The 25021-nt window shown below is 42.4% G+C and overlaps 2 protein-coding genes across 6 annotated transcripts; one reads left to right on the top strand and one right to left on the bottom strand.

Moving 5' to 3' along the window:
* The first annotated feature begins 153 nt into the window (after nucleotides 1-153).
* On the top strand, nucleotides 154-24976 carry LOC6581472 (protein encore). 5 transcript variants are annotated; one of them, XM_032731486.2, is made up of 12 exons: nucleotides 154-406; nucleotides 12183-12568; nucleotides 15643-16606; nucleotides 16692-16833; nucleotides 16890-17043; nucleotides 17107-17490; nucleotides 17557-17786; nucleotides 18039-18389; nucleotides 19758-20700; nucleotides 20765-23131; nucleotides 23208-23310; nucleotides 23612-24976. In XM_032731486.2, the coding sequence occupies exons 2-12, from the start codon at nucleotides 12206-12208 to the stop codon at nucleotides 23671-23673; spliced, it is 6063 nt and encodes a 2020-aa protein (XP_032587377.1). In that variant the 5' UTR covers nucleotides 154-406; nucleotides 12183-12205; the 3' UTR covers nucleotides 23674-24976. The 5 variants fall into 5 exon arrangements, with proteins under 5 accessions (XP_032587377.1, XP_032587374.1, XP_032587379.1 ...); XM_032731483.2 differs by having other exon boundaries at nucleotides 16677-16833; XM_032731485.2 differs by lacking the exon at nucleotides 154-406 and adding an exon at nucleotides 10949-11268 and having other exon boundaries at nucleotides 16677-16833.
* On the bottom strand, nucleotides 498-1079 carry LOC116804307. The gene has a single exon (XM_032731008.1). It carries the CDS (start codon nucleotides 1077-1079, stop codon nucleotides 498-500), a length of 582 nt encoding a protein of 193 aa, XP_032586899.1.
* Nucleotides 24977-25021: the final 45 nt, after the last annotated feature.

Genomic DNA, 25021 nt, shown 5'->3' with positions numbered 1-25021 from the left:
TGTTACTGCACTTCCAAATCATCCAAATGCAAAAAATAAATCCCTGCTGTTAGTGCTATAGAGTGAGGAGCGCAAGTGTTAGCTAATGAGTACATTTTGCACTGCAGCTAGTTATCGATAGTTATCGCTTGCCATTGTAGCACTACCCCAGCTGTTTGCATAAAATACGCCAGAATTTTGCAACACTTGCATGTCAAGCGTAAAAGAAAAAATTTCTTTGTGCAATTTATAAAAACATTTCGTGTGCTTAGCAAATTAAATAAAAAGACGTGTGTGTTAAAAGCAACAGCAGCCGGCAACAACTAAATACAACAGCAGCAGTCGCAAATAGTTGCAAACAACACAATGCCCGTGTGCTGCAAAGCGCCTGCTGTAGCATATCCAATGGGCAGCAGAACTGAAAATGGTGAGTAAAATAAATTTTGATGCGAAGCTAAACATTGAATATTACCAATCATCTATATATTTAATTGTGAAATTTTGTACATTTGGGTGAATTATTTGTCCGATAAGCCCGTTGCATACCGTTCATATTCTGCCGCATAAGTTGTTTGCAAGCGCTGCAACTTATCCAGGTACATGTCAGCCATAAGCCGGCAGCGGCTGCCCGTCTTGGTGCGATTGCCGTAGCTGAGCATCAGATCCCGTTGTTCGGGTCGGCTCGGCACAATGGATGCATTCTCGGGCATCTTCGCCTTCTCTTTCGCCTGCTTGGGGAGAATGTCGAACATTATGTTGTATGTGGTTGTATAATTGTTGACCATGTCCTCGTCCAACTTGAAGCACAATTGCGACGATCGATTGCATTTGAAGTTGTGCAGCGATTCGTTGCGCGCCCCCAGAAATTGCCGCTTCGTTTGACCGGGCTCCTCCAGCTTATGAGGTGGCACGTAGCTAACCTGTGCCTCTGATTTGTGCCGTATGCAGGCATCCACTCGGTTCAGTCCTGGCGTCACGCAATTATTCAACTCTTGACTGCCCAGACGCAATTCCTGCCAATTGGCGAGCAGCACATGCTTGCAATAGGTCCTGCAGATGCGCTCATCAATATACGAACCCCTCGGGGCGGTACTGAACATTTCCCAATTAGATGGTACGAATGGATTGTTACCGAATACTAACTTTAACCAGAAATCTCTGAATTTTCATCCAAATACATCTGCAACTATAAAACGTACACAAACCAAAAGCATTAAAAAAAAAAAAAAGATTATAAAATTGATCTGTTTGTTCTGTTAACACACATAACTAACTGAATTTAATAATATTTGGGAGCTTTGGGCTGTAGACATAGAGTTGCCCTACATTTTGCTGTCATTTTGTTGGCTGAGTTTTGTTTTTTTAAAAGGTGGCAGCACTGGTCAACTGACTAATTTACCTTGTGGCAATTCTGTCAAGCTTCAATTTCTTATTCTGTTGTACGCCATTTGCGATTTCCATAAGGATCCTTAACTATTTTTGAAGGAGTTGCGGCGTTGTCAGACCATTTTACTATTTTCTTGCAAAGCTAAATTAAGTCCTTATAAAGTATGCTAACTCTACGTCATTCTATGATAATTTATCATTATGATATTAACATATTATAATGCTCAAATCTAGTTTTTATATCAAACGCCTATATTACTATAGTTCTCTACATAGTTTAGTCTTCCTTCTAGTTTTCTAAAATTTGTTGTAATTTTAGAAATATATTTGTTTGGGTTCGAAAATAGATCGAGGAATGGATCGCAATGCGTTTCTGTGCGCCATTGTTGGCGTTTTTCGAGTGGGCTTTTATTGAAAATCTATTTCGTATGTGAGACAAACGAGCGACAGACTAAGTGACTGACCGACCGACCAACCAACCGACCGACGGACTAGGCCGCCAGGCAGGGCAGACCTCTCAGTTCGCATTCGTTGCGTTGCGATCTTGTCGTTTGTGTTGTTATTTTATCATGTACCCTGGACGTATTGAGTTATAAGTGTTTAATGGGTAGAGTGTATTGATGTAGCTACATTTGATTTTCAGGAAAACTTGTTGTCGACTGTATTTGGACATATCTAAAAACAAATCGATAAATATCGATAATAACTTGTTACAAATTATAAATTTGTTTGATATGTTATGGTATGTGTGATATGATATACCATATCATACCATATCATACTATACCTATGGTGTGGTATGGTAGAGTATGTTATGGTAAGGTATGGACTTAGGTAAAGGAAACGCAGTATATGCTACTCAATATATATTTCTTCTACAGAGTATCTAGCTAATCTATGCCAGTTTCTATTGCCTTTAAACTTTCCTCTTTTGCTTGGTTTGTTTGCATTTTTTTTATACCCTGAACCCATTTTCAATGGGAAATCAGGGTATAATGGTTTTGTTGAAATGTATGTAACAGGCAGAAGGAGGCGTGGCAGACCCCACAAAGTATATATATTCTTGATCAGGGCGACGAGCTGAGTTGATTTGGCCCTGTCCGTCTGTCTGTCCGTCTGTCCGTCCGTCCGTCTGTCCGTCTGTCCGTATGTATGAACGCGTCGATTTCAGAAGATATAAGAGCTAGAGACTTCAAATTTTTTTTTAATGTTCGTAATTACAGCGCGCATATCAAGTTTATCATTAAAAATCGATAACTCATCCCGATCTTTTTTATCGATAAAAAACCTTATCGAAAACCAGTTATAAAATTATATCTTCTACACCTTTATTGCTAGAGTCTCAAAATTTTTTAGGTATGCCTATATGCAATTTATACAATTTCGGTTTTTGTTAAAATTTACCCCCCACCCTTAAATTCACCCCCTCACCCTCACTTTTGTAAAAAGCTTATTTCAAATACTAGAGACTTGTGCTTTGGCAATTATATGCATATCCATGTCATAATCATAATCTGAAAGTTTCATGAAGATCGTACGTCCACAAAAAAGTTATTAAGCAATTAAGTTCTCATAGTAAGCGCTCACTGCCGCCCATGCGTGTTTATGCGTGGTTGCTTGTGTGTGTATGTGTGTGTGTATATGTGTGTGTGTATGAAAGTCGCGAAAAAGTATTGAAATATCTATTGCTCCAAGGGTTCAGGGGATCTCGTAGTCGAGCAGTCTCGACTAGAGCTTTCTTACTTGTTTTTTTTTTTTTTTTTTTTTTTTTTGCTGAAATAGCCCGGGCAATAGGATTTACTTTTGGCTAGCTCAGTGCATAGCTATGCTAAACATAAGTTTATATATATTTATATCTTTATCTTTGTATCGTCGATATTTATTCTGAATGTAACTAAAACAGACAGCACGCGTTGCATGCATCGAGTGTGTTATTGTTGTTGTTAGTATTGTTGTTGCTATTTGAGATGATGCTATAAACGAAATGTCGTCGTCATCTCGATTTGTTATGGTTCATTCTATTGATTGTTGTTGTTGTTGCTGTTTATGTTGTTGTTAATTGTTGTTTCGATAGTTGGTGTTGTTTTTGTTGATATTCCGCTAGGTTTCGCTTCGCTTCGTTGTGTTTCTGTTTCTGTTTACAAAAATTCACAATTTTTACTTGAACGTAAATTTTTTTTTGTGCCTTGCAGAAATGTTGAGAATTTGTTTGAATTAATTTATGAGTTTTTTCACGCTGTTTTATTTTATTTGCTATACTTTGTATGCAATGCATCTAGTATTTTCACTCTATATACATATATATATATAGCTTAATGAATCTGTGATAAGATCTTTGATTTGGCTCAGCTCCCAAGGCGCACAGAAGAAAAAGACGTCTGCGTATTCTATTTTGATGGGGCCCCAGGCAAAAGGAGTAGCTGCCTCTTTGCATAATTCATAACTCCTTGTTGGACCAGGGGTGGGGGTAATGGTGGTGCTAGTGTGGGTCAGCAAGGGGTCACAGACAAAAGCAGCAGCAATCAAATGCGACCTCATGTTGCCCCCTTGTGTATGCAACAAGAATTTTGTTTGCTACCTGCGGCAATAGAAATACTTGAGTGAGGCCCGCTCTTACGCTACGGGCCAACACGCCTATGCCAGTGTTGGAAAACGAAAGAATAAAATGTCAAGAGCGCTAGAAATGTATGTAAATAATTTAATAAACTTAGAGCGAAGTGGTATGAAGTCTATAAGCATTTGAAATAGCAAAAGCTAAAATTGTTTTTTATTTAAGCTATAAAAGTTGTAAAACTTTGCTCTACATTCTGATCTCTGTGATGGACATGCTGATATACCTCAATATCTTAACTATTTCTGCTTGTTTCTAATGATAAATATACAGTCCTATATCAAGAAACCCTTGCCATAGAGAGCTCTCTATAAGAAATGGAATAAAAAAATTCCTATACTGAAACAGATCTTTGATTTGAGAATCATTTAAGTTACTTGTAATTTCCATTTCTTTTATTTTTTATTTTCATTGAAACATAATTCTTAAATAATTTAATTTTCCGATTTAAGCTCGCCTTAAGTTTCAGTTCATGCAATCGTCGCAGGACATCTTTGAGTCAACTAAACGGCGCAGTTGTCAGTCGCTCGATTCATATGCTTGTCTGAATGTGCTTAGCTGGCGTTTTATGCTCTTTGAGAGCATGACAGGACCGCAGCATGCGTTGCCGTTGCCGTTGCCTGCTTGTTGCCGTTGACTGGTGCCTCCTCTGCTTCGAGCAGCCCGCACATTTCATCTTGTGTCAGCTGAAAAACAAGGCAACATGATTACAAGCCAGCCTTTGCCACACAGGATGAAGCCGAGCCACGCGCTTGCCTCTCATATAAGCTGCATAATCTTGGTGTTGGATGAGTGGGGGGGCGTGGCAAGGCTTGTGGCTGTGACTGTGTGTGGGTGGAGGGCGTGTGGAGGGAGATTTGTGCTTTCACCCTGTACACGCGCCGCGCTTAAAGTGAATGCGGCTCTTGTCTGCTGTGTCTCTCTTGTCTGGGTCAAGCGTTAAAGTACAACAGAAAAAACAACACCAACAACAACAAGAAGAAGCAGCAGCAGTAGAAGTAACAGTAGGTGCTTGCTTGTTGTCCTTGCTGTTAACACCTTTCATGGCCGACAAATTAATTAAAGTGCCACCCACAGGCGTTTTGTCATAAAACATTTAGCATTTTAATTGCGTCATAAAAGCAGGAAAAGGATTTGGTGGCCTTTGGCATTTGTCAGCTAATTAGATGAGATTAGTTAGCTGTGTCTATCTGGCTACATTAATTGAAGTCAATTTCTTGGCTCACAGCGACACTTAAATGCCACACCTACTCGAAGGCGTCGACGACGACGGGAAGTGTTAAACGCAGCATCCTTGCCTTTCATACACGCCTGACACTTGGCCTCGAAACGCAATGCATTGCGCTTTTAAGCTCACACGTGCGACAGACACTTGTCAACTCACTCACTCACACATTATCTCACTGACAGGCAGGCGCACACTCTCTTTACCACACAGACAAGCGCACACATACAAACAAAGTCGCTCTCTCTCTCTCTCTCGCTCTGTCTACGCTGACCCAAATAAGATGTCGTAATTGCAACAAGGCGCGACACTCACGACATTCACTCATACACGCAGACATACGTAGAATTACGTTTACGTTACGTTTACATATTACGAGAGCCGAGCAACAGTCGTCGCAAGTTGCCATCTTTACTTATACGCTCTCTTTAGCTTACGCTCCTTCTCACTCTCTCTCTAATGAGCGCGCGCTCCATGTAAACAATAGAAACAGCCGAATCAAAGCTGACGGCTTTAAAGTGCCAGCAGCGTCGGCGTTCCGTTTCAATTCCACTGTTCCGTTTTGGTAGTCTGTGCATAAATTATTTACTGCGACGCATTTGTACACACATAGGACGTTCCCCACCTCCTCAGATGCTGCGTCGTTGCTTGTTTATGTTTAATGATGCGTGTGTATAGCTAATCGCTGCGACTTCGCTTCAATCGCTTTTCAATTTGCATTTAATGGCTGCAATCGTGGCTTATTGTAATGCACGTTCTGTTGCATACTTTGAAGCTGCAATTGCGCGCTGCTTCTCTCGTTCTCTCTCGCTCTCTTTATCTATCTATTGCTCTGTTGTCGAATCTAGGGCACGGCGTGCTCAGTGCAAATCCTTTAACTACTCAATCATGGCACATATTGAGGTTTTGTCTATAGTCACGGTAACTGACAATGAAATCCTCTCGCACACACACACACACTCACAGAGCTTATACATAGATTGTGCTTCTGTAATGCACTGTGACAGCTGAAAGTAGATACTCCTCCCCCTTCCAATTAAAGACGCAAGTGCTTCTTCAATTTTACAGTTATTTACAGTTATTTGTAAAAGCTCTTTTATTGCCCATCTCGTGCACGATTGATGAAATGCCATCAAAATTGGATGAAAACTCACAGCATCGAAAGCAAACTTAATTTGCGAACCATAATTGAGAGAGCGATGGATGCATTTAAAACGAAATCTGAATTTTTCCAAAGGCATTTGACCATTTTAATTGAATTGCTGCAACAAATATTGAACTAGAACTTAGATAGTTTTTAAATCGAATTTTTGCGCTTGATTGCATTTCAAATGCAGAGTTGAATCGAATCTTTTTTTGCAGAGTTTTACAGACAAATGGCATGACAACGTTTCTCTAAATAGGTAGTATTTAATTTTATAGGATTTTATTTCTCTAAAATAAATGAATTTATACTATTCATTCATAATAAACTGGATACTAAAACTTTACTGTTACTTCGTAATTTTGTGGTTAATACCACAGATCGTAATACTAAAATCCTATCCTTCCACTCTCGGAAAAGAAGATACATTTATTTCATACGCCTCTCAGTTTGATGAATAATTACTTTTAATTCTGAACTATGCTATTGAGCTTATATGGGTACTAGAAAAGCATAAAGTTTGACTGCAGGCATACAAACAAATTCTGCGATATACAATCCTGTTTGGCACACGCACACATATATATACATATAGGCACATGCAGGCATATATAGAGGCTACTCCAAGGTCTTGTCATGGCCTGCTTGGAAGCCAAACGATGTGTAGATAGGCAAAGATGATGCCCAGCAACAACTACAACAACTGCACAAAATACACGCACGCAGGAAGGACAACACAGCGATGTGAAATGCCACCCCAAAAGCAAATCGTGCGCATTTTGGCTCTGGGGCATAATACACTAAAGTAAGCAAGAAGAGACAAGGAGTAAAAGACAAAGACAGAGGGAGAGAGAGAGAGAGAGTAAAGGTAATGACTGTTAGCGGGTCGCGGGGGCCACATGCTTTAACCTGTTTTTTCGCAAAGCTTTTACGCACTCCGACTCGGTTGCTAGCTAGAAAGAGAGACAGAGAGAGAGCGCTCTTACCTTGCCACCCTTTTGGCTTAGGCATAAAGCACAAATAGAGCAGAGAGCACACAAGAGAGAGAGAGTATGTTTGTGTGTGTGTGCCCCAGCCTGAGTGATGCTTTTGCTTTTCTGACGGCCTTTTCGCGTGCGGTGGCCCAGTATCCATTCGGTCGTGTTCCCATAATGTCTGCCAGCGGAGCGCAGCGCTCGTCTCCGTCGTCCTATTCGTCGCAGCCGTCGTCAACTTTGTCATTGTCATCAGCAGCAGCAGCAGCAGCAGTAGCAGCAGCAGTAGTAGAAGCAGAAGCAGCAGCAGAGGAGCAGCAGCTTAAAAATACATTTTCACAATGAAGCAAACGGGCGAAGGCAAGAGAAAAATGAATTAGTTTGCGTTGATGAAGCTAAAAACAAATACGAATATATCAAGCATACAAAAATACAACAAAATACAGTTCGGAAAATAGTGTGGAAACATACACACGCACACACAAACGCACCATCATGAAAATGGCACGCGCGTAGCAATTAATAAAACAGCAACAACATAAGAAAAACGAAAGCAGGAGACATTAAATAGTGCGTGCAGCGTATATCATATATCTCTATATATACATATATACATATGTATATATATAGACATGTATATATGCACATTCTTTTCTGTGTATGCAGGAAAAGGAAGCCCGGCGCAGTGCTTAAATATATATACATATATATATATATATATATATAAAGTGCAAAGCAGAAAAACCGTGCAAAGCAAAGCAGGAAAATATTTTGTGTTGTGCGGCGCGATTTTCCACAGTTTTCGTTTTTGTTTTGTGATTTTTTGTCGCGTGAAAAATGCTAGAGGAATTTTCATTTAAAATTTGACGATTTCTTTCGCTTTGCCCTTTTTTCATTTCTTTTTTGCATTGACTTTTTGGTGTATTATACATACACAGCGTTACACACGTTTTTCACACAACAAACTCACACTCACACATACACATGCATAGGCGCGCATACACGCGTTCGTTTCAATTTCATGTCGCGCTCGTGTCCATGTTCGTGTGTGCTCGCCCCATAGCCGAGCCGTCGTTTGGCGCTCTTCGTTGTTGTTCTTAGCTGTAAATTGTTAGCGTTTGTGAAGCCCTGTAAAATTATTAGCCCTAGCTAAACGACGCAGTTTTTTTTTCTCTTCATCCAACGAAATAGTTGTAGCATAAACAAACAATAACTGTATAGATTGCTAGGCATTTCGCTCGAACAATGCAACGCGGCAAACTTCCTGTTGGCTCACATTTAATAGAAATGCACGCATTATCTGCACGCACTCTCTCTCTCTCGTCTCGATTACTCTCTCCCACGCAAGCGCAGGCGTTCAGAAAGCTCGCTCTCTTTACAACACTAAAGAAATAAATTGAAAAAAAAAAAAAAGAAACGTCGACAGCCGCAACACAATTTCGAGTACAGCGTGTGGCCTGTGCCAAAGCTTTTTGAGTGTGTTGAGACGGCGACGGCGACAGCGACAGCTGCTGTAAACAGTTGACATGGGACGAAACGGGAGCAGAGAATTGGAATAGCTGTGAACGGGGCAACACTGAGCCACATGCATTCCGGGCAAAGTTTTCGTTTTCCGCGTCTTTTTCTTCTTCGCCTGTCACTGCAATGGGCAAATGTTGTTTCTTTTGCTATTCGGGTGACTTGTGCTTCACATTCATTTTCTTGGCTGTTTGTGCCACATGGCGTATGCGTGTTTGTTATTATGGTCGACTACGTCATCCATTTATCACCTGTATTCGCGTCTTATTTTTGCCCTCTACGCTGTGCCATGCGATTCTCCAAATCATGCTGGCATTTCGCGGGTATTTCCCAAACACACAAATGCAAAGAACACAAATATATATATATATATAAGTATAAGAAAATAAGGAACGGTATGATGAGGGGTTGGGGCTTGGACTTAAGAGTAGAGCATGGAAACGAGGAATGAGAATCCATTTGTGTGCCTTTTTGACTTGTTCATATTTCGCATTTACGTTTTATGGTCGCCCAATGCAACTCGCTTGTTTGTTTGCTCAGCGTCTCAGAATTGGATTTACCTTGAGTGGAAAGCCTATGTAAACAGTTCGATTAAATCGTTAATTATTTCATCTGTGTTTAATGAAAGGCAAAAGAGATTGAGATTCGTTATAATATCAAGGTAATTTAAGGGAAATTAAAACCAATTTTAATTGACTTAAGGTAAATTCTTGATTGAAGTTTCTTTAGACTTTGGAAAATTATTATGTCACTTCCTCTTCTCTGGTTAAAGAATTTAGGTTGTACTTCCCATAAGTTTTCGCGCTTCTTCCTTATCTTTTAGATCTATAGCTATTTAACCTTCATTTTATCGTTCAACAACCCTCTAAAGGATTTGCACCCTAAACTAAGAAAAAAGAAGAAGAAGAGTTAGAAAACTTGTAGCAATCAAAAATTAGCATAATTATGACAACGAACTCGCTAGAAGGAATAACAAAAACAAAAACAACTGGTCAAAGACTCCACAGTGAAAGAAGAGATAGATAAGTAACGAGGGCAAGAAAGACTGTATGACTGAGCAAGAGAAAGACAGAGAGAGAGGCGAAGTTCGTTATGTGTGCAGAAAGCATCCCTTGGCCGTTGTATGCGGCGCTTTTAGTTCATATCCTGGAGCAGGCAGAGGCACACGCATTTCAATTACACTGCTCTCGACGCTTTTGAATATCAAAATAAATCGTAAACAAGGTCACATTCCATGTGCGTGTATGTGTGTGTGTGTGTGCGTATATGTGTGTGTGCTACACAGATACATACACGAAAAAGTTCGCGCTCTCTGAAAAGTTTTGAATCGGTCAACTTTTATTCAATCCACTACTCAACTTGCAGCAAAATGTGTGCCACAAACAACAAATCAAAGAAATTCTCACATAACCTGAACTACTCCATAGACAACAGAAAGTGAAGAACAAATACCAAAAGAAATACAAAACAACAAAAGGAAAATAAGTAAATAAATAAATAAATAAAGAAGAATAATCAACGGAAAGAAAATAAAATTCAAGCAGAAATATTTAAGAATCACAACCAAAAGAAAAGCTTTAACTAAATAATATTTTTAAAGTATACAACTATACATAAACTCTAAGGACTAGTTATAAATGACTTAGCTGTAAGCTTTAAGGACAAAAGCCCCTAATAATAATTCTAATTGAGAAAACGTCGCAAAGTGCAGAGACCAACAGAAATAAACTAATTACCTAAAGGCAGTTCGTGATTCTCGGTGATATGGTGTAAATGTGATAAACAACGTTATAAAAACTTTTAATGCAATTACAAAAATAAAATAAAAAAGTAAAAACAATAACTACAACAAAAATCTCAATAAATTGTGTTTTCGATTCTACATTTTTTGGTTTTAAATAATTTTTTACAAAAAATATAAAAAATACCAAAAAAAAAAAAAAAACAACTAAATAATCAACAACAACAATAACTATACTTATACTATATACACACATATATTATATATATATATATATATCTAAACTAGACTAAACTAAGCCTTGTCTCTATAAGCGAGTATAAAAACTAAATTGTTAACTAACTTTAGTCGCACAAACTATAATAATAATAATTAAAAAAAATAAAAATAAAAACAATCTAAAAACAGCCGTAGACAGATCCTTTTTTAAAAAAATATTCTAATAACTGCACTGCCGGCATATTTTTGGATAACAAAAAATATGATTTTACTCCTGAAATTATAAAGAAATTTAATATAAAAAGCAACTCGGAATAAATACGTACAAACATACATATAACAGCAAAAAACTCTAATCGTACGCAAAGATTCTTATGAAACCAACCAAAAAGACAAAATCAACAACAACAAAAACAACTAAAAGAAGTTGGAGCATTCAACAAAATGCAATAGTTTTTCTCACTCGCAAAGGTAAAGGGGAAAGAAAAACAAATTGAATTAGTATTACATTTTAGAAATTTAAATAAAAGGTATTCAATGAAATATTAATAGTGGTATTAGTAGTACTATACTATAAAGTTTACTTCATGTATATCAATATCTATTTGAATAAAGCATTTGATTGCTTCTATACAATATTTACTATCTGGGTGCCTTAACTAACCATCTAGATTTTAGTGTCCTATAATTGGCTAATTTTATGCTATTGACATACGTTATATTCCTTACCATTTCCCCAATATCTGTGTATTAATATTATATGAGGTAGCCTGATAGATTTGTTTTTTGTTTGTATATTATACCATTTATATATATTTATCAATCATACATATCTCTTTTATTGGGAATAATATATCCTGTTTGACTATTTGTAGTATGATAAGCTTTTAGATAAAATAGTATAGTTCGACCAGAGACTTACCAGGGACTCTAACCCAAACGATGATTGTTCAGCAGTCTTGAGCCAAGTGCCTTCTCTGACTTCATCTGTCAGACTCTATATTGCTAATCGCATTCTTCTCGTTTATCGGAGCTATGGCAACTCTATGCAAAGGACATAACTAGCCGTCTCGCTTTCTCTCAGCAACAGCTATAGTTGTCTCTATCTGAATGACAGCAATTTTTTAACTGTCCACTGAGCTGTCAGTTGATCTCTAAAAGAACTGCAGCAAGCTAGCAGCAAGACATAGAAGCTAAACTAAAATTTAGACATATCCAAGTATTTATATCAAAGTATAATATATTTTATTACTATAGTACATACAGTGGACCCAAATAAATAATATATTTATATTATGAAATTCAGTGAAATCCTGTCCACACAACTTCCATAATTTATATTAATACATTTGTCTTTCTTTCTTTTTTTTTTTTGCTTTTTGCAGTACATTTTACATAAACTGTGATTATGAGTTCCACAAAATCTCAAGTAGCCCTCGCTACAAATATTCCAACCAACTTAGCCTCCGCCTCAGCCACCTCCACTGCGGCCACCGCCGTTGTTGTTGTCGCCGCCGTTGCCAGCAACAATTCTGCGACGTCACCAGCATCTGCAACTGCAACTGCACCTGCAGGAGCAACAACAACAGCAGCAGCAGCAGCACCAACTACAAGTGCAACAGCAGTCGTGACGTCATCAACAGCAGCAGCAGCAACAACAGCAACCAGCAACAGCAGCAGCAACAGTAACAACAACAACAATACCAACTGCAACGAGGAGCAATCGAACGCTTCCAATTTGGGGCGTCAAAACAGTTTTGGCAATAGACGCGTAAGTAAACAAATTCATAAATATATATATATATGTATATGGAACTATATAGTTATCAAGAGATATGTACATATATATAATGCATATATAAATGGGTCAGTAACAGTTACACAGCGCGTGTATCCATTTACCGCTGAGAGTCTGCCTCTCTCTCTCTCTCTCTCACTCTCTGTCTCGCTCTCTTGACTCTCTGCACGTGCAGCAGCCATGAACTGGAATTGGTCCGTGCAAAAAAGATACACGCCCAAAAACTGCACAGAACTGGGTCAGGTCAGGTTAACACAATGCATTGAGAGGGGAGATGGGGGACGTTGGGTCGTCGGGTGTTGTCCTGCAGTTTTCTAGGAATTGGTCTATTGGAAAGCTCGATTTGCTGGAAATTCCCAAATTGCAGTGAATGTCAAAGTGTTGCATTGAAAATGGCTTTTTGATTGCTGCCCTGGACAAGTGCTTTTCCAATTACAAACGGAGTTCAAGGTTTATGTGGGTTGCCGGGGGCATGGGCGCTAGACAAATGGGCCGAGTGTGTGTGTGTGTGTGTGGCATATGTTGGGGCCATAGTTCAATTTCAGTTGTTTCTAATTTGTATTTAACCATCCAGGCGACCAATGAAAACAATGCCAAAGCATTTTTGGCTCAGCAGCTGCTGCAGCTGCTGCTTGGACTCTGCCTGCCAAGGTCGATTTATTGATTTTTCCCGCCAACTGCTGACGTTCGCGGAAGTTGGCCAGCACGAAGTTCGAAGTCTGCACTTTGATTATTCAAATCTGGACAATTTGAATTATAAGCGAGCAAGATAATCGTAGTAAACTGCTAGCAACACCAATTTTCTGACCTTGTTTCAGCTATTGACAGTTAGCTAGATTTGTGGTTAGCAAAGTCTGCCGACTGGGGCTAAGCAGTTATTATAGGGGCAGGACGGCGTGACTGTTAAGTTTACAAGTTGATAGAGTGATTTGTGTGCCATATCTATGCTATCTTTCCAGACATATTGAAGTAGAATAGAAAATATATCCATGTTGACAGTTCGTAGAAGCAATTAACTTAGCTATAATCAATATTTTCTTTACTTGCTTCCGAGCAATTCGATTAGGCACATTATTTTAATGGCATAGCTCTTCATTTCTGAGAACCCTATTAAATAGATTAAATAGATTAAGAAAAATTAAGTTTCTATAACGCATAATACAAATAAATATTAAACTAAACAAGATTTTCATTGAGAGAACTTCAAGACAAATATATCATTTTGAATAGGCATATAAACAGGCAAGGCTGTATAAAAAGATTTATTTATTATTTTTGAAATTCATCAAGAATCTATGTATATACATTAGATTGTCTAAGAATTCTTCTGCTATAGCAAGATTAAAATGCCCTTACTTGTACTTGTGACCGATGACTTGTTTGAAGCAAAATGCAATAACAAAAGAATTTATATTTAGAAATCAAAAAGTATACATAATAGATATACATATACATAAATTTAAAATCTATATGCTAGTATATAGTTTTATAATTAAATTTCTGCTAATTAATATAAAAACAAGTTGTAGACAAAAATGCTGTCAACTGTAAAATTTATAAACGACTGCCAACTATATAAATTAAAGTATATAGGAGATGCATTATAATGATATATATTGTATATACTTTATATCATATGTATACTTTGATTTAATCACTGCTAAATTGTATGCTCAAAGAGGGGAGTTTGATGGGTGTTTATATTGGCCCTCAGAGTGTGTGCTCATCGCTTTGACTTTGACATTGGCAGTTGGCTTTATTGCTTTTGCTTTTGCTTTGGGTTTTCTGCTTTGTGCGACGTCACTTGATGGGGCTTGGTGGATTGAGAGCTCAAGTAGCAGCTGTCTTCTGAGCCAACCAAAAATTCACTGATTAATGATGTGCGATAGGCTGGAGTTGAGTGTGAATATAAAAATCAATGCGGCATTGTGGCCAGAAGGGAGGGAAAGTGGAAAACCCAAACGAATTACCTAGTTAAGTGAATAAGTGACTAACGGACTAAACGATTGGCCGATTGACCAACTGACTTATTAACTGACTGAGTGAGTGAGCGAGTGATTGACTGACTGACTGGCTTATTGACTAACTGATATGACTGCGTTGTCCTTCGGCGTTTGTTTAAATGTCAAATGGCAGCCCAGGCTATGAAGCGATTTATGTGGCTGGCACGGCAACAGTCGCAAGGCTAGCATGGGCAGTGAACGACTAAGAAATGCCCTGTGGTTATAGAGACAAATGAAAGAACTTGAAGAAATGTGAAGAGAGTCTAAGACAAAATTTTGCATAAAGTAATATTAATTTTTGTTTTTATTTGTTATATTTGTTGATTTAACACTTTAGTGTAAGTTTTGTCAAAATTTTTTTTATGAACGAAGCTTTATATGAAAAACATTTTTGGGAAAATTTTTTTTTAAACAATAACTAAAAAATATCCGAGAAATTCATTTGCATTTAGTGAATCTTCAAATGTATTGATATTAATAATATTAAAATATATATGAATATTAAAAAAAATTAATAAAATATTAAAAATGTCTTCAGACTGTTTAAAATCTAGGATAGACATTCATATACCAGTTCACTTCCATATCTAGGCTTTACGCATATTAACCTAGCCAACTTTGTAGTCAAGTTTATTAGAACTTATGCTTGCTCACAAAAACAAAGTTTCTATAGGGTATCTTAAGACTATAGCAAATCAGGCATTGATTTTCTGTGGCCCCCACAACAGATTCGCCCCTGTGCCGTTGCCTTTTTGTAGCACATGTGTGGGGATCGTTAACGTCGCCTGGGCGCTGGCATTTGTTTAACATTTTAATGAGCCAACAATTGCATCATGTCGAGCAACGTCATCGCAACGTAGAGCTGACTGGCTTCAGTTGGCTGGCTCTCTAGGTTGCCCTCCTCGCTGTGCTGTGCTGTCCTTTGCTTTCCATTCTTTTCCTTTCTTTCGGTCTGTCAACTTTGGCATTCAATTGGTGGCTAATTTGAAACTAATTGCTCTCACTCTCTCCTCATTTTTCTCGACTCCAATGAACCGAACACAGGGCAACATGAAGGGCAAACATCTTACACGCAGCCATGCCATGCGCGAGTCTACGTCGCCGCCACGCACGCCAACGCCGCGAGGCGCCGCCGAGCAGCAACAACACCCCAGCGATGCCCATGAGCACAACAACAGTAACAGCAACAGCAACAGCAACAACAATGCCATACTAAGCAACAACAACAACAACAATAGCAATATAAACACCAATAGCAAAGCACAATCAACTGGACGCGGCAACTCGCCGCTGATGGAAACGCCCGCTGTGATTGTTACTAGTCAGCAGCAGCAACACTTGCAACAGCAACAGCAGCAGCAGCCACCGCTGAATGTGCCGCTGCGCGATGAGTCCGAGTTTCCCAAGTTGTCGCCGCCCAAGAAATCTGGAGCTGGTCATCACAATCGCACCAACAGCAACGGCAGCTCGGGCATTGAGTACAACAACAACAACAACAACAGCAGCAGCAACAATAACAACAACAACAGCAGCAACAGTGGCAAAAAGTATGTGGTGGACTTGAAATCCAATGGACTGGAAAAGCATCACAACAACAACAACAGCGGCAGCAACAGCAACAACAATGGCAACAGCCAGAATTCCTCCACGCTGCTGTACAACTCAGGCATGAATTATAAGGCTGCCGAGCGCCACGAAATGTCCAGCCAGAATAGCAATCTCAGCAACAGCAACCACGAGGAGGAGCAATATCATTATGAGCGCGGCACCGGCGGCGGTGGCAAGAAGCATCGCGCCAACAACACCAATGCAAAGGGCTCCAAGCCCCGCTTGAAGAACCTAACGGGCAGCTCGTCCAACAGCATTGATGCCGGTGGTGCTGGTGGTGGTGGTGGCGGCAGCGGCGGTGGCGGTGGCGGTGGCAATGGCAACTGTGGTGGCAATGGTCAAACGCTTGGCTGCAACTCCAACAATTCGAGCAACAACACATCAGGCTTTATATCGCGCGGTAATTATCAGCATACAGATTATGTGGATGCTGGCCATCCATTGTGCATAGCTCAATTCATTGATTCTAGTCTTTCATCAAACAGAGAACTCAAGCGAGCAATATACGGATTTTGGTGGCACCGATCTGTTGACCTTCTTCCGGGACACGCTCAACAAGAATCCAAAGGATCGAAACTATCTGCTGAAGATTGAAAAGGATTTGATAGACTTTGTGCAGGAAAAGGGGTGAGTATAAATCGAAATTATCAAAGTATATTCACTTACCTATCTCTTCATTATAGTCGGGGCTGTGAGTATCGCTTTCCGTCGTCGTCTTCGTATAATCGCATGCTAATCCATCGCACGGCTGCCTTCTTTGGCATGGATCACAATGTGGACTCCGAGACGCAGCAGTGTGTGATCGTGGCCGTTACCAAGGGCACACGCATACCAGAGGTAAGCTATATACTATATGATATCATCATATAGCCATATATTAACTCCTCTTACTACCCACAGATTCGCTTCAAGTCTCTGGTGCGTGGCGATCATCGTGAGGATGGGCGCAAGTCAATTCTAAAGCGCGATACGCACAGCTTCGATGAGGTGCGCCAGTCGCCGTATCTCTGTCCGGAACGTCTGATGCTCGATCGCAAGGCCAAGAGCTTTGAGGAGCGCGAGGAGAACTATGATCGTGCACGCAGTCGCATCTTTAATCGCACATCACAGCAGGATGGCTACGATGAGGATTGCTATGGCGGTGGTCCTGGCGGCGGCAACGGTGGCTGGCACAATGCAGTCGAGCAGCAGCAGCAGCAGCAGCAACAGCAGCAGCAACAACAACAGCAGCAGCAGCCGCCTCGACCCAAACGTCCCAATGGCAAAATGCTGCAAATGCAGAATGTAAGTTGACTGACTTCGCTGACTAATAATAAACTAGCTAAACTAATTGCTGTTGTCCTTGATTAGTCAACGGAGTCACGTGATGGAGGCGGCATGCGTTCCGGTGGTGCTGTGCCCAAGTCCCACAACTTTGGCAACTACGGCGGGCCGCCGAGCGCTGGCGGGCCCGGTGGCGGTTCGCTGCCACGCGGCGATTCGACCAATTCGAGCAAGAGCGGACGCGGCAGCAACTTTGCCAAGCAGGACTCGACTGGCAGCACCAGCACACCCTGGCGCCTGTCGCCCTCGAGCAGCGGGTGAGTAGCCTTCCAAATACTTTGCATTAGATTTGATTTTAGATTCAACCCAGCCCCTACCATACCCTATACGCTCGCTCTCTCTTTCTCTCTCTATGAATATATATATATATTTATTTATCTTTAACAAACAAAACTTTTTGAAGAAAAACTGTTGTTAAAATTGCCAAAAACATTTTTGTATGCCACCCCAAAAAAAAAAAAAAAAAAATCCTACATATACAAAAAAAAATAAAAAATAAATGTATCCAGCTACAAGACGCGCACTCAATCCGTGCGCTCCGATTCCGTAACGCCCTCGCCCACCGGCTACGGCAGCGATAGACAGACGCCGGAGTACAGCCAGCCGACGGCGCAGGTCAATTCCAATCGGGGCATGGCCTCGTTTCTGCAGCATGCAGCGACGCCACCACCACCACAACAACAACAACCATCATCAACAACAACAGCAATTGCAACGACAACGGCAACAGCGTCCTGCTCTCCAGAGTCGTCGGCAACAGCATCGGGACTCGTCTGGGCCGTCACAGACATTTCGAGTGTGCCAATTGGCAGCGTCCTCATTGATCCGCAAACCCTCCAACCAATTCTCAATGCAGACGGGTAATTTACAAAAACCGAAAACACACAAAACCAAAAAACAAAAAAAAAAAAAAAAAAAAAAAAAAAAACTAAATGCAAAACAACATAAAAATAATTATGCAGCCAATTGTTATAAACGCAATGCTTTGTTTTTCTTTAATATTCTTTACTAATTGTTCATTAATTGTATAAAAACAATTTTCCAAGTGCTTCGATATGAAACTTTCAATTAATTTATGATCAAAGACTTTGTTATATACTTTATATTGAATCACTTTGTTATTCTGCTTTTGTCAGTCTGTTTACTATATGAGGTTTTATATTTAATGAAAAAAAGATGTAAAATATTAAGCAATTTTTGTTAAAACTTTTCTTGTTCAAGTTTATTTCAGTCTTCATAAATGTCTTCCGTCTCGCTTGCTGAGTTAGGGTATTTTGCAGTTCGGCATGCCGAAGCCTAATTTTTCCTCCTTCTCATATATAATAATACCGAATGTGTTGGCTAAGCAAAGTCTAACTTGACTGAATTCAAAATATTTCTGATTATTTTAATCTTTTTTAATTTTTTTAAAATTTTAGTATTTTTATTTTTTTTTTTTTTTTTTTTTGCATACCTGTTAAATATTTAATATATACTTACATTATATTAATGGCATTTCGATGCGCTACTTTCAACTTGTTGATGTTGTTTTTGTAAATTATCTGCCTTAAAATCAAAATCAAAATCAAATCACAGGCTCGCTCTCGCTCAAATTTATTTTGACTGAGAGTTGGCTCAATCACTCAATCAACTCAGCAGTCACCCGCTCTCACCATGTCACCTGTACAGCGCCCACACACACACGCCCACACTCAGCTGCTCTCACATTTCTCGCTCAGCTCTCTCATCTATATATATACAGCTTGCTGCCGTTGTCTCTTGTGAAGCAAAGTTAACAAGCAGTTAAACTAGCTGTCAAATTTGCCGTCTGCCAGTGTTGTCGTCTAATTGTTGTTCGTTCTAATTGCATTGCATCATTCTCTCTCTCTCTCTCTTTAACTCTCTCTCACACACACACTCTCTCTGTCTCGCATTTGTTGTTGTTGTTTTTGCATTAATTTATACGCCATAAATGTTATATATATAAATCAATCAAAAGAGAATGTCTGTCGCTGCCGTTGCCTTCACTGCGCACTCTATTCGCAAAACTGTGGCAACCCTGACAACTACTGTACTCTTCCTTTTAATATACTCTAACAGACACGCGCGACAACCAAATATTTGTTTTAATTTTTATTTTAATTTATTTTTTTTTTTTTGCATGCAATGAGCGAGCATCCAAAAACACATTTCAAATCGCTGCATTGTAAATATTTGTGCACTAATTGTTGTCCTTTGTCTGCTTGCAGCTCCATTTACCACTATGACCCGTCCAACTTGCCGCCCAACCAGGCGCTGCAGCATGGAGGCAACAGTGGCGGCCAGAACTATCAGTCGAGCGGCAACTCTGGCGGCAACTATGCCTCGTATCGCAAGTCTTCGCCACATCAGCCGCAGCCGCAGCAGCAGCAACAGCAGCAGCAGCAGCAGCAACAACAACAACAGCAGCAGCAACAACAGCCGCAACAACAACAGCAGCAGCAGCAGCCGATATATAGCGCTGAGCTATCCTGCAGCTCCACGGAAAGCTATGCCGAGGAGGTGCAATCACCGGGCATGGACTGCTCCGATAGCTACGAGAGCTATCAGAATGAGCCGCAGCAGATGCAGTCGCTCTGCGAGTCGGGCAGCGGCAAGGGCGACGAGTGTGATAGTCTGTCCAGTGCCACGGCCTGCCTGAGCATCACGACCTCGACGTCCACCAAGAACTATGACCGCATCGAGGTGCAGAAGTATAAGAATCAGGCAACCAGTCCCAACATACCAGCCTGCTGTGCCGCTGAAAAGGAGCTCGAGCAGCAGCAGCAGCAGCAGCAACAACAACAGCAGCAGCAACAACAGCAGCAGCAGCAGCAGCAGCAACAGCAACAATTGCAGTTGCAGGAGCAGGAAACGGAAACCGCTAGTGTGTCATCGCCGCAGGAGTTGCCAGCTAGCCAAACGCCGCTGCCAGTGGCCGCAGTTCCATTGAACTGCGATGCCCAATCGCTGTCGCCCAGCACCACGCCCTACAGCCAGTGCGAGATGAAGCCAGCCAGCCAGAGCCAAGCTCAGGCCGTTGCCGAGGAGCCCAAGACGACCAGCTGGACGTACACGCAAAGCTATCAGGCAGCCGATGGCTCCACCGTCTTTCATACCACTACCACGCCCAATGGCGCGGCGCCCTATTGCGCCACCACATATCAGCAAGGGGTGAGTAGATTTAAGTAGTAGTCAAACTAACTAACTGACTAACCGGTTTCGGTTATTTTCGCAGCCCGATGGCAGCATCTATGCTGTGCCCCAGGGCATGGTGTATGCGGCGTATCCACAGCCAACGGTTAGTGGCGCTGCCTCGCAGCCGCTCTTCCAGCTGACGAGCAGCAGTCAGCCCACGCAGGCGATATTCGCCTCACAGGAGGCTGGCGAGCTGCCCGGCGGCACCTACATGATACCTGTCTTCGATCCGGCACAGCAGCAGCGCGACGGTATAATACCCGCCCAGGCCATATACCAGACGCCGGCTGGCCCAGCCACGGCTGTGATGCCAATGGCCACCGCCACCTATCCGGCAGCCCAGTTTGCTGCCACCGCTCCCAATGGTGCGCCCATCTATCAGGGACCGTTGATCTACTCCAGCGATCCGTCTGGTGCGCCGCTGCAGCAGCTGCCCATGGCCACGTATCCCATTGGCTATCCGTATCATTATTATCATCCCATACCCTACTACACTCTACCCCAGCAGGCAGTCGCTGCCACGCCCATGGTGGCAACTGCTGCGGCTGGCCAGCCTCCGCCCGCCGGGCAGCCGACGGTGCAGGCCCAAGCGCAAGCGCAGGCCCAGGCCCAGGCTGCAGCTCAGCTGAATCTCGCAACTGCCACAGCGGCTGGTCCGCCCACGGTAGCTGGCGGCCAGCAGACCACCAATGGCCACCTCATCACCACTGGCGGCAACGGCGGCAACAACAGCGGCGGCTATATGGGCGGTGGGCGTGTGAAGCGAACCCCTGGCGGCGGCTCGATACACTACAATGCCAGCTATCCGTCAGCAGCGACGGCAGCTGGCCATGCCACTGCGGCACATCATCCGGGCGCCGGCTCCGCGCAGCTGATTGCCACGACGCCCGGCGCCAGCACAACGACATATCATGCGCTGCCCACGCTAACGCTGGCGCATGGCGGCGCGGGGGCCAACACAGATCTCAATGCTGCTGCGGCTGCTGCGGCCGCTGCCGGTGCGCATGTGTATGCGGTGCCAGCGCAGCATGCCACGGCGCTGATACCAACTAACATATTCCCCTATGCGCCCGGCCAGGCGGGCGCCCAGCCGGCGGGGCCGCATAATGCGGTGCTCCAGCAGCAGCAGCAACAGCAGCAGCAGCCACCACCACCGCCGCCGCCGTCAGCGGCTCAGCACACGGCACCACATCACGCTCTCATCACAGCCGCACCGTTCTACCCGGCAGCCAGCGGCGCCATGGATGTGGCCGCCTCTCAGTCGGCGCCGAGCACGCCAGCGGCGCCGGGTCGCCAGGCACCGCTGTTCAGCACGCCACCCGCACCGAATGTCGCCGGCAGCGCCAACAGCACTGGCGGTGCCATCTCGGGCGCCGGTGGCTCGGGCTACCACAGCAACAGCACCACGCCCCACTACTACCACAGCCAGAGCAGCAACGACGGCGGCTACGGCACGCCCTACGAGAAGCGCAACAACAACGCAAGTGGGCTGGGCTCGAATGCGCCCAGCGTCGGCCGCAAATCCTACCATCCGGGTGGCTACAATCCGCGCCACTCGCTGCCGCTGGGCGGCATGCCAACGAGCGCCAAGACGCCGCTGCTCAACTCGAACAACGAGCCGACGCCGCGCGCCTCGCCCAGCAGCGTTAACCTGGGTGGACCGTCGACATCGTCGGGCTATCACCATGCCGCACACCGTGGACCGCCGCATGGACTGGGCAAGCGGGAGAATAAGCCCACGCAGCTGCCACTGATCAGTGGACCGCCGCCCAGCTATGCGCCCACGACAAGCAGTCCAGCTGGAGGAGCCGGAGGCGGTGGCAACATTAGCTACGAGACGAAGCCACCGGTGCGTCTGAATGCAGCCGCTGCCAGCTTCCGTAGCCAGAAGACGATCAATGCGGACTTCAGGCGCAGCGTCTCGCAGCGCAACTCGCCGAGCGCCAATGGCAACAACGGCGGCGGCAGCCACGAGAGCAGCAACAACTCGCCCAACAGTATTGCAGGCGGCGGTGGCGGCAGCAGCAGCAACAACAGCAACAACAACAGCAGCAGCGCCGCCAATACGCCCAACGCCACCAGTGCACCACCCACCACCAGCCTGGGCACCCAGTACATCGTGGTGGATCCATCGACGGGCGCCGCAATGAACGCCTCGCCGCCGTCGCTCTATCTGAGCGGCGGTGGTGGCAACGCTGGCGGCGGCAGCGGTGCCGGACCGCGTGCCTCGCACATTCCAGCCCAGCTGCACCATCCGGCCGGAGCGGCAGCAGCGGCGGCGGCTGCAGCAGCAGCCAACAGCCAGCAGGCCACAGCGGTGCTCAGCGGTGTGGCGGCCCTCGGTGGCTACAATCCGAATGGGGCGTCCAGTGTCTACATCAAGTATGGCCAGACATACTTTGCGCATGTGAGTGGACTCTAACATATCTATACAGAATGTTTTATACTCACGTCTCTCTCTCTCTCTCTTTCCGTCTCTCTAGCCCTCGGTGGCCTTGCCCAACAGTCGACGTTCGCCCTCGAGCGATATCCGGCCGCAAATGGCGCAGGTAACCGGCATGTATCCCGCCACAATGATGATACAAGGTGAGAGGGGATCCTATCAGAGCACGAAATCCAAATGGGGCAAGCGTAAAAAGTGGGGCAAGCAAGCAAGTTATATGTCAAGAAAATAAGAAGAAGAAACCATAGGGTTAAATGTAAGAATTGGCGTAAGTCGAAGTAGCATTGGAATCACATAGATAAAAGTCAAAATTGGAAACGTGTCTAAATTGAGTAATTGTAATCCGTAAATTCAGAAAGAGTTGATAACTGTATATCGTTTTATATGTATATATATCATCATCTATTCAACTTTGATTAATATATTTCTCTTAACTCTCTGCAGCACCTCCACGTCATCCAAGTCGTCATCCCAATCCGAACTACAAGGGCTCGCGTCCGCGGTAAATCTAGCCTAACTGCTAAATCTGAACAACTGGCGGATAGTGAGAGATAGCAACAAGCAGGAAAAGAAGATGAAGAAGAAATAGAAGAACTACATAAACATAACGGCATACCTAAGATAAATATAAATAGCAACCTAATCTAGTGGAACATAATGTAGTTGACAAAAAAAAAAAAGAGAAAAAAAAACACAAAAAAAGTAAAACGAATGAAACGAAAAGTGAAAGAGTGAAGAACGATGATGAAGTAGATGAACATGATGTAACAGAGCATAGGAGCAAAGGGCAGCAGCAGAAGCAGAAACAGAGCAGACTGAAGATGGGAGGGTGCAGCAGCTAACGGGACTGCAAGCTTAATGCAACAAAGTGTTGAAACAAACTTCCGCAGGCAAAAATGAAATTAATAATAATACTAATTGAAAATGCTAACTAGCTCTAGTTAAGGAATTATGCTTTAGCTACGACAACATCAGCAACATCAACAACAACAACATCAACAGGAAAAGCTGTATATTTTGTGCCATTAAAAATAGTCTTTAAAAATCAGTAAACATATATATATATATATAGATATATATATATATGTATATAAGTCGAGTACCGGAGAAGCAATAAGTGAACACATCGACGGCTACACTAGAACGAAACGATCCTGACAAAGAACAACCAACTAGACTTAACTAGAGAATACGCTATTCTATGATTGCTATTGCCTAAAGACTGACAGCTTTTGGTCCGATCGATCGCTTTACTATATATATTTATATATATATATATATACATATATATGTATATATTTATATACCTCAAAATTCTTTGTCCTTTTGCTTTGGTGTGTTTAATTGAATGCGTTTTAATTACATTAGAAATCTCAACCAAAAGTAAAGCAATGAAAAAAGAAGAAGAAAAAAACTACAACTGGACATGACACCGACTACATGGATACGCTACAAACCCCGAACTGACGACTGCTGTCACTTGAATCTTTATAAACATTTTCTGTTTGGTTTTTCTTTCTGTTGCTGTGGGCGTGGCTTGTACTGTATAGATATATATTTATATATATATATATATACTTATTTTGTACTGCAAAATTTGTAATTCGTAAAGCTCTGCGAGTTAATCTCAGAAACTCTCGAAAGAAAAAAACACATCAAAATCTGTTTCAAAATCAATATAATTTTGTTATTGAATAAATTTATATATTCATTATATATATAACTATTACAACTAATCTGATGATATAATTTTTGTGAAACTTTTTTATTTAAATTTTGGAAATTTTCCTCATCATATTTAGAATTGAATTCTTAATGTTTATTATTATTTTTCTGATTATCATTTCTGTTCCT

This window comes from Drosophila mojavensis, unplaced genomic scaffold (assembly GCF_018153725.1).
Source record: "Drosophila mojavensis isolate 15081-1352.22 unplaced genomic scaffold, ASM1815372v1 contig_74, whole genome shotgun sequence".
In the NCBI taxonomy this organism is placed as follows: domain Eukaryota; kingdom Metazoa; phylum Arthropoda; class Insecta; order Diptera; family Drosophilidae; genus Drosophila; species Drosophila mojavensis.
This window is presented reverse-complemented; position numbering and strand designations above follow the sequence as displayed.

What these genes read in the sequence shown, in the direction of transcription:
- LOC116804307 (XM_032731008.1), bottom strand. Translation starts at nt 1,079, where the DNA reads ATGTTCAGTACCGCCCCGAGGGGTTCGTATATTGATGAGCGCATCTGC.
- LOC6581472 (XM_032731483.2), top strand. Translation starts at nt 12,206, where the DNA reads ATGAGTTCCACAAAATCTCAAGTAGCCCTCGCTACAAATATTCCAACC. An exon ending in CTGTCGCCCTCGAGCAGCGG is followed by an intron (nt 17,787 to 18,038) that starts GTGAGTAGCCTT and finishes AAATGTATCCAG; the next exon opens with CTACAAGACGCGCACTCAAT. An exon ending in GCCAGACATACTTTGCGCAT is followed by an intron (nt 23,132 to 23,207) that starts GTGAGTGGACTC and finishes CCGTCTCTCTAG; the next exon opens with CCCTCGGTGGCCTTGCCCAA.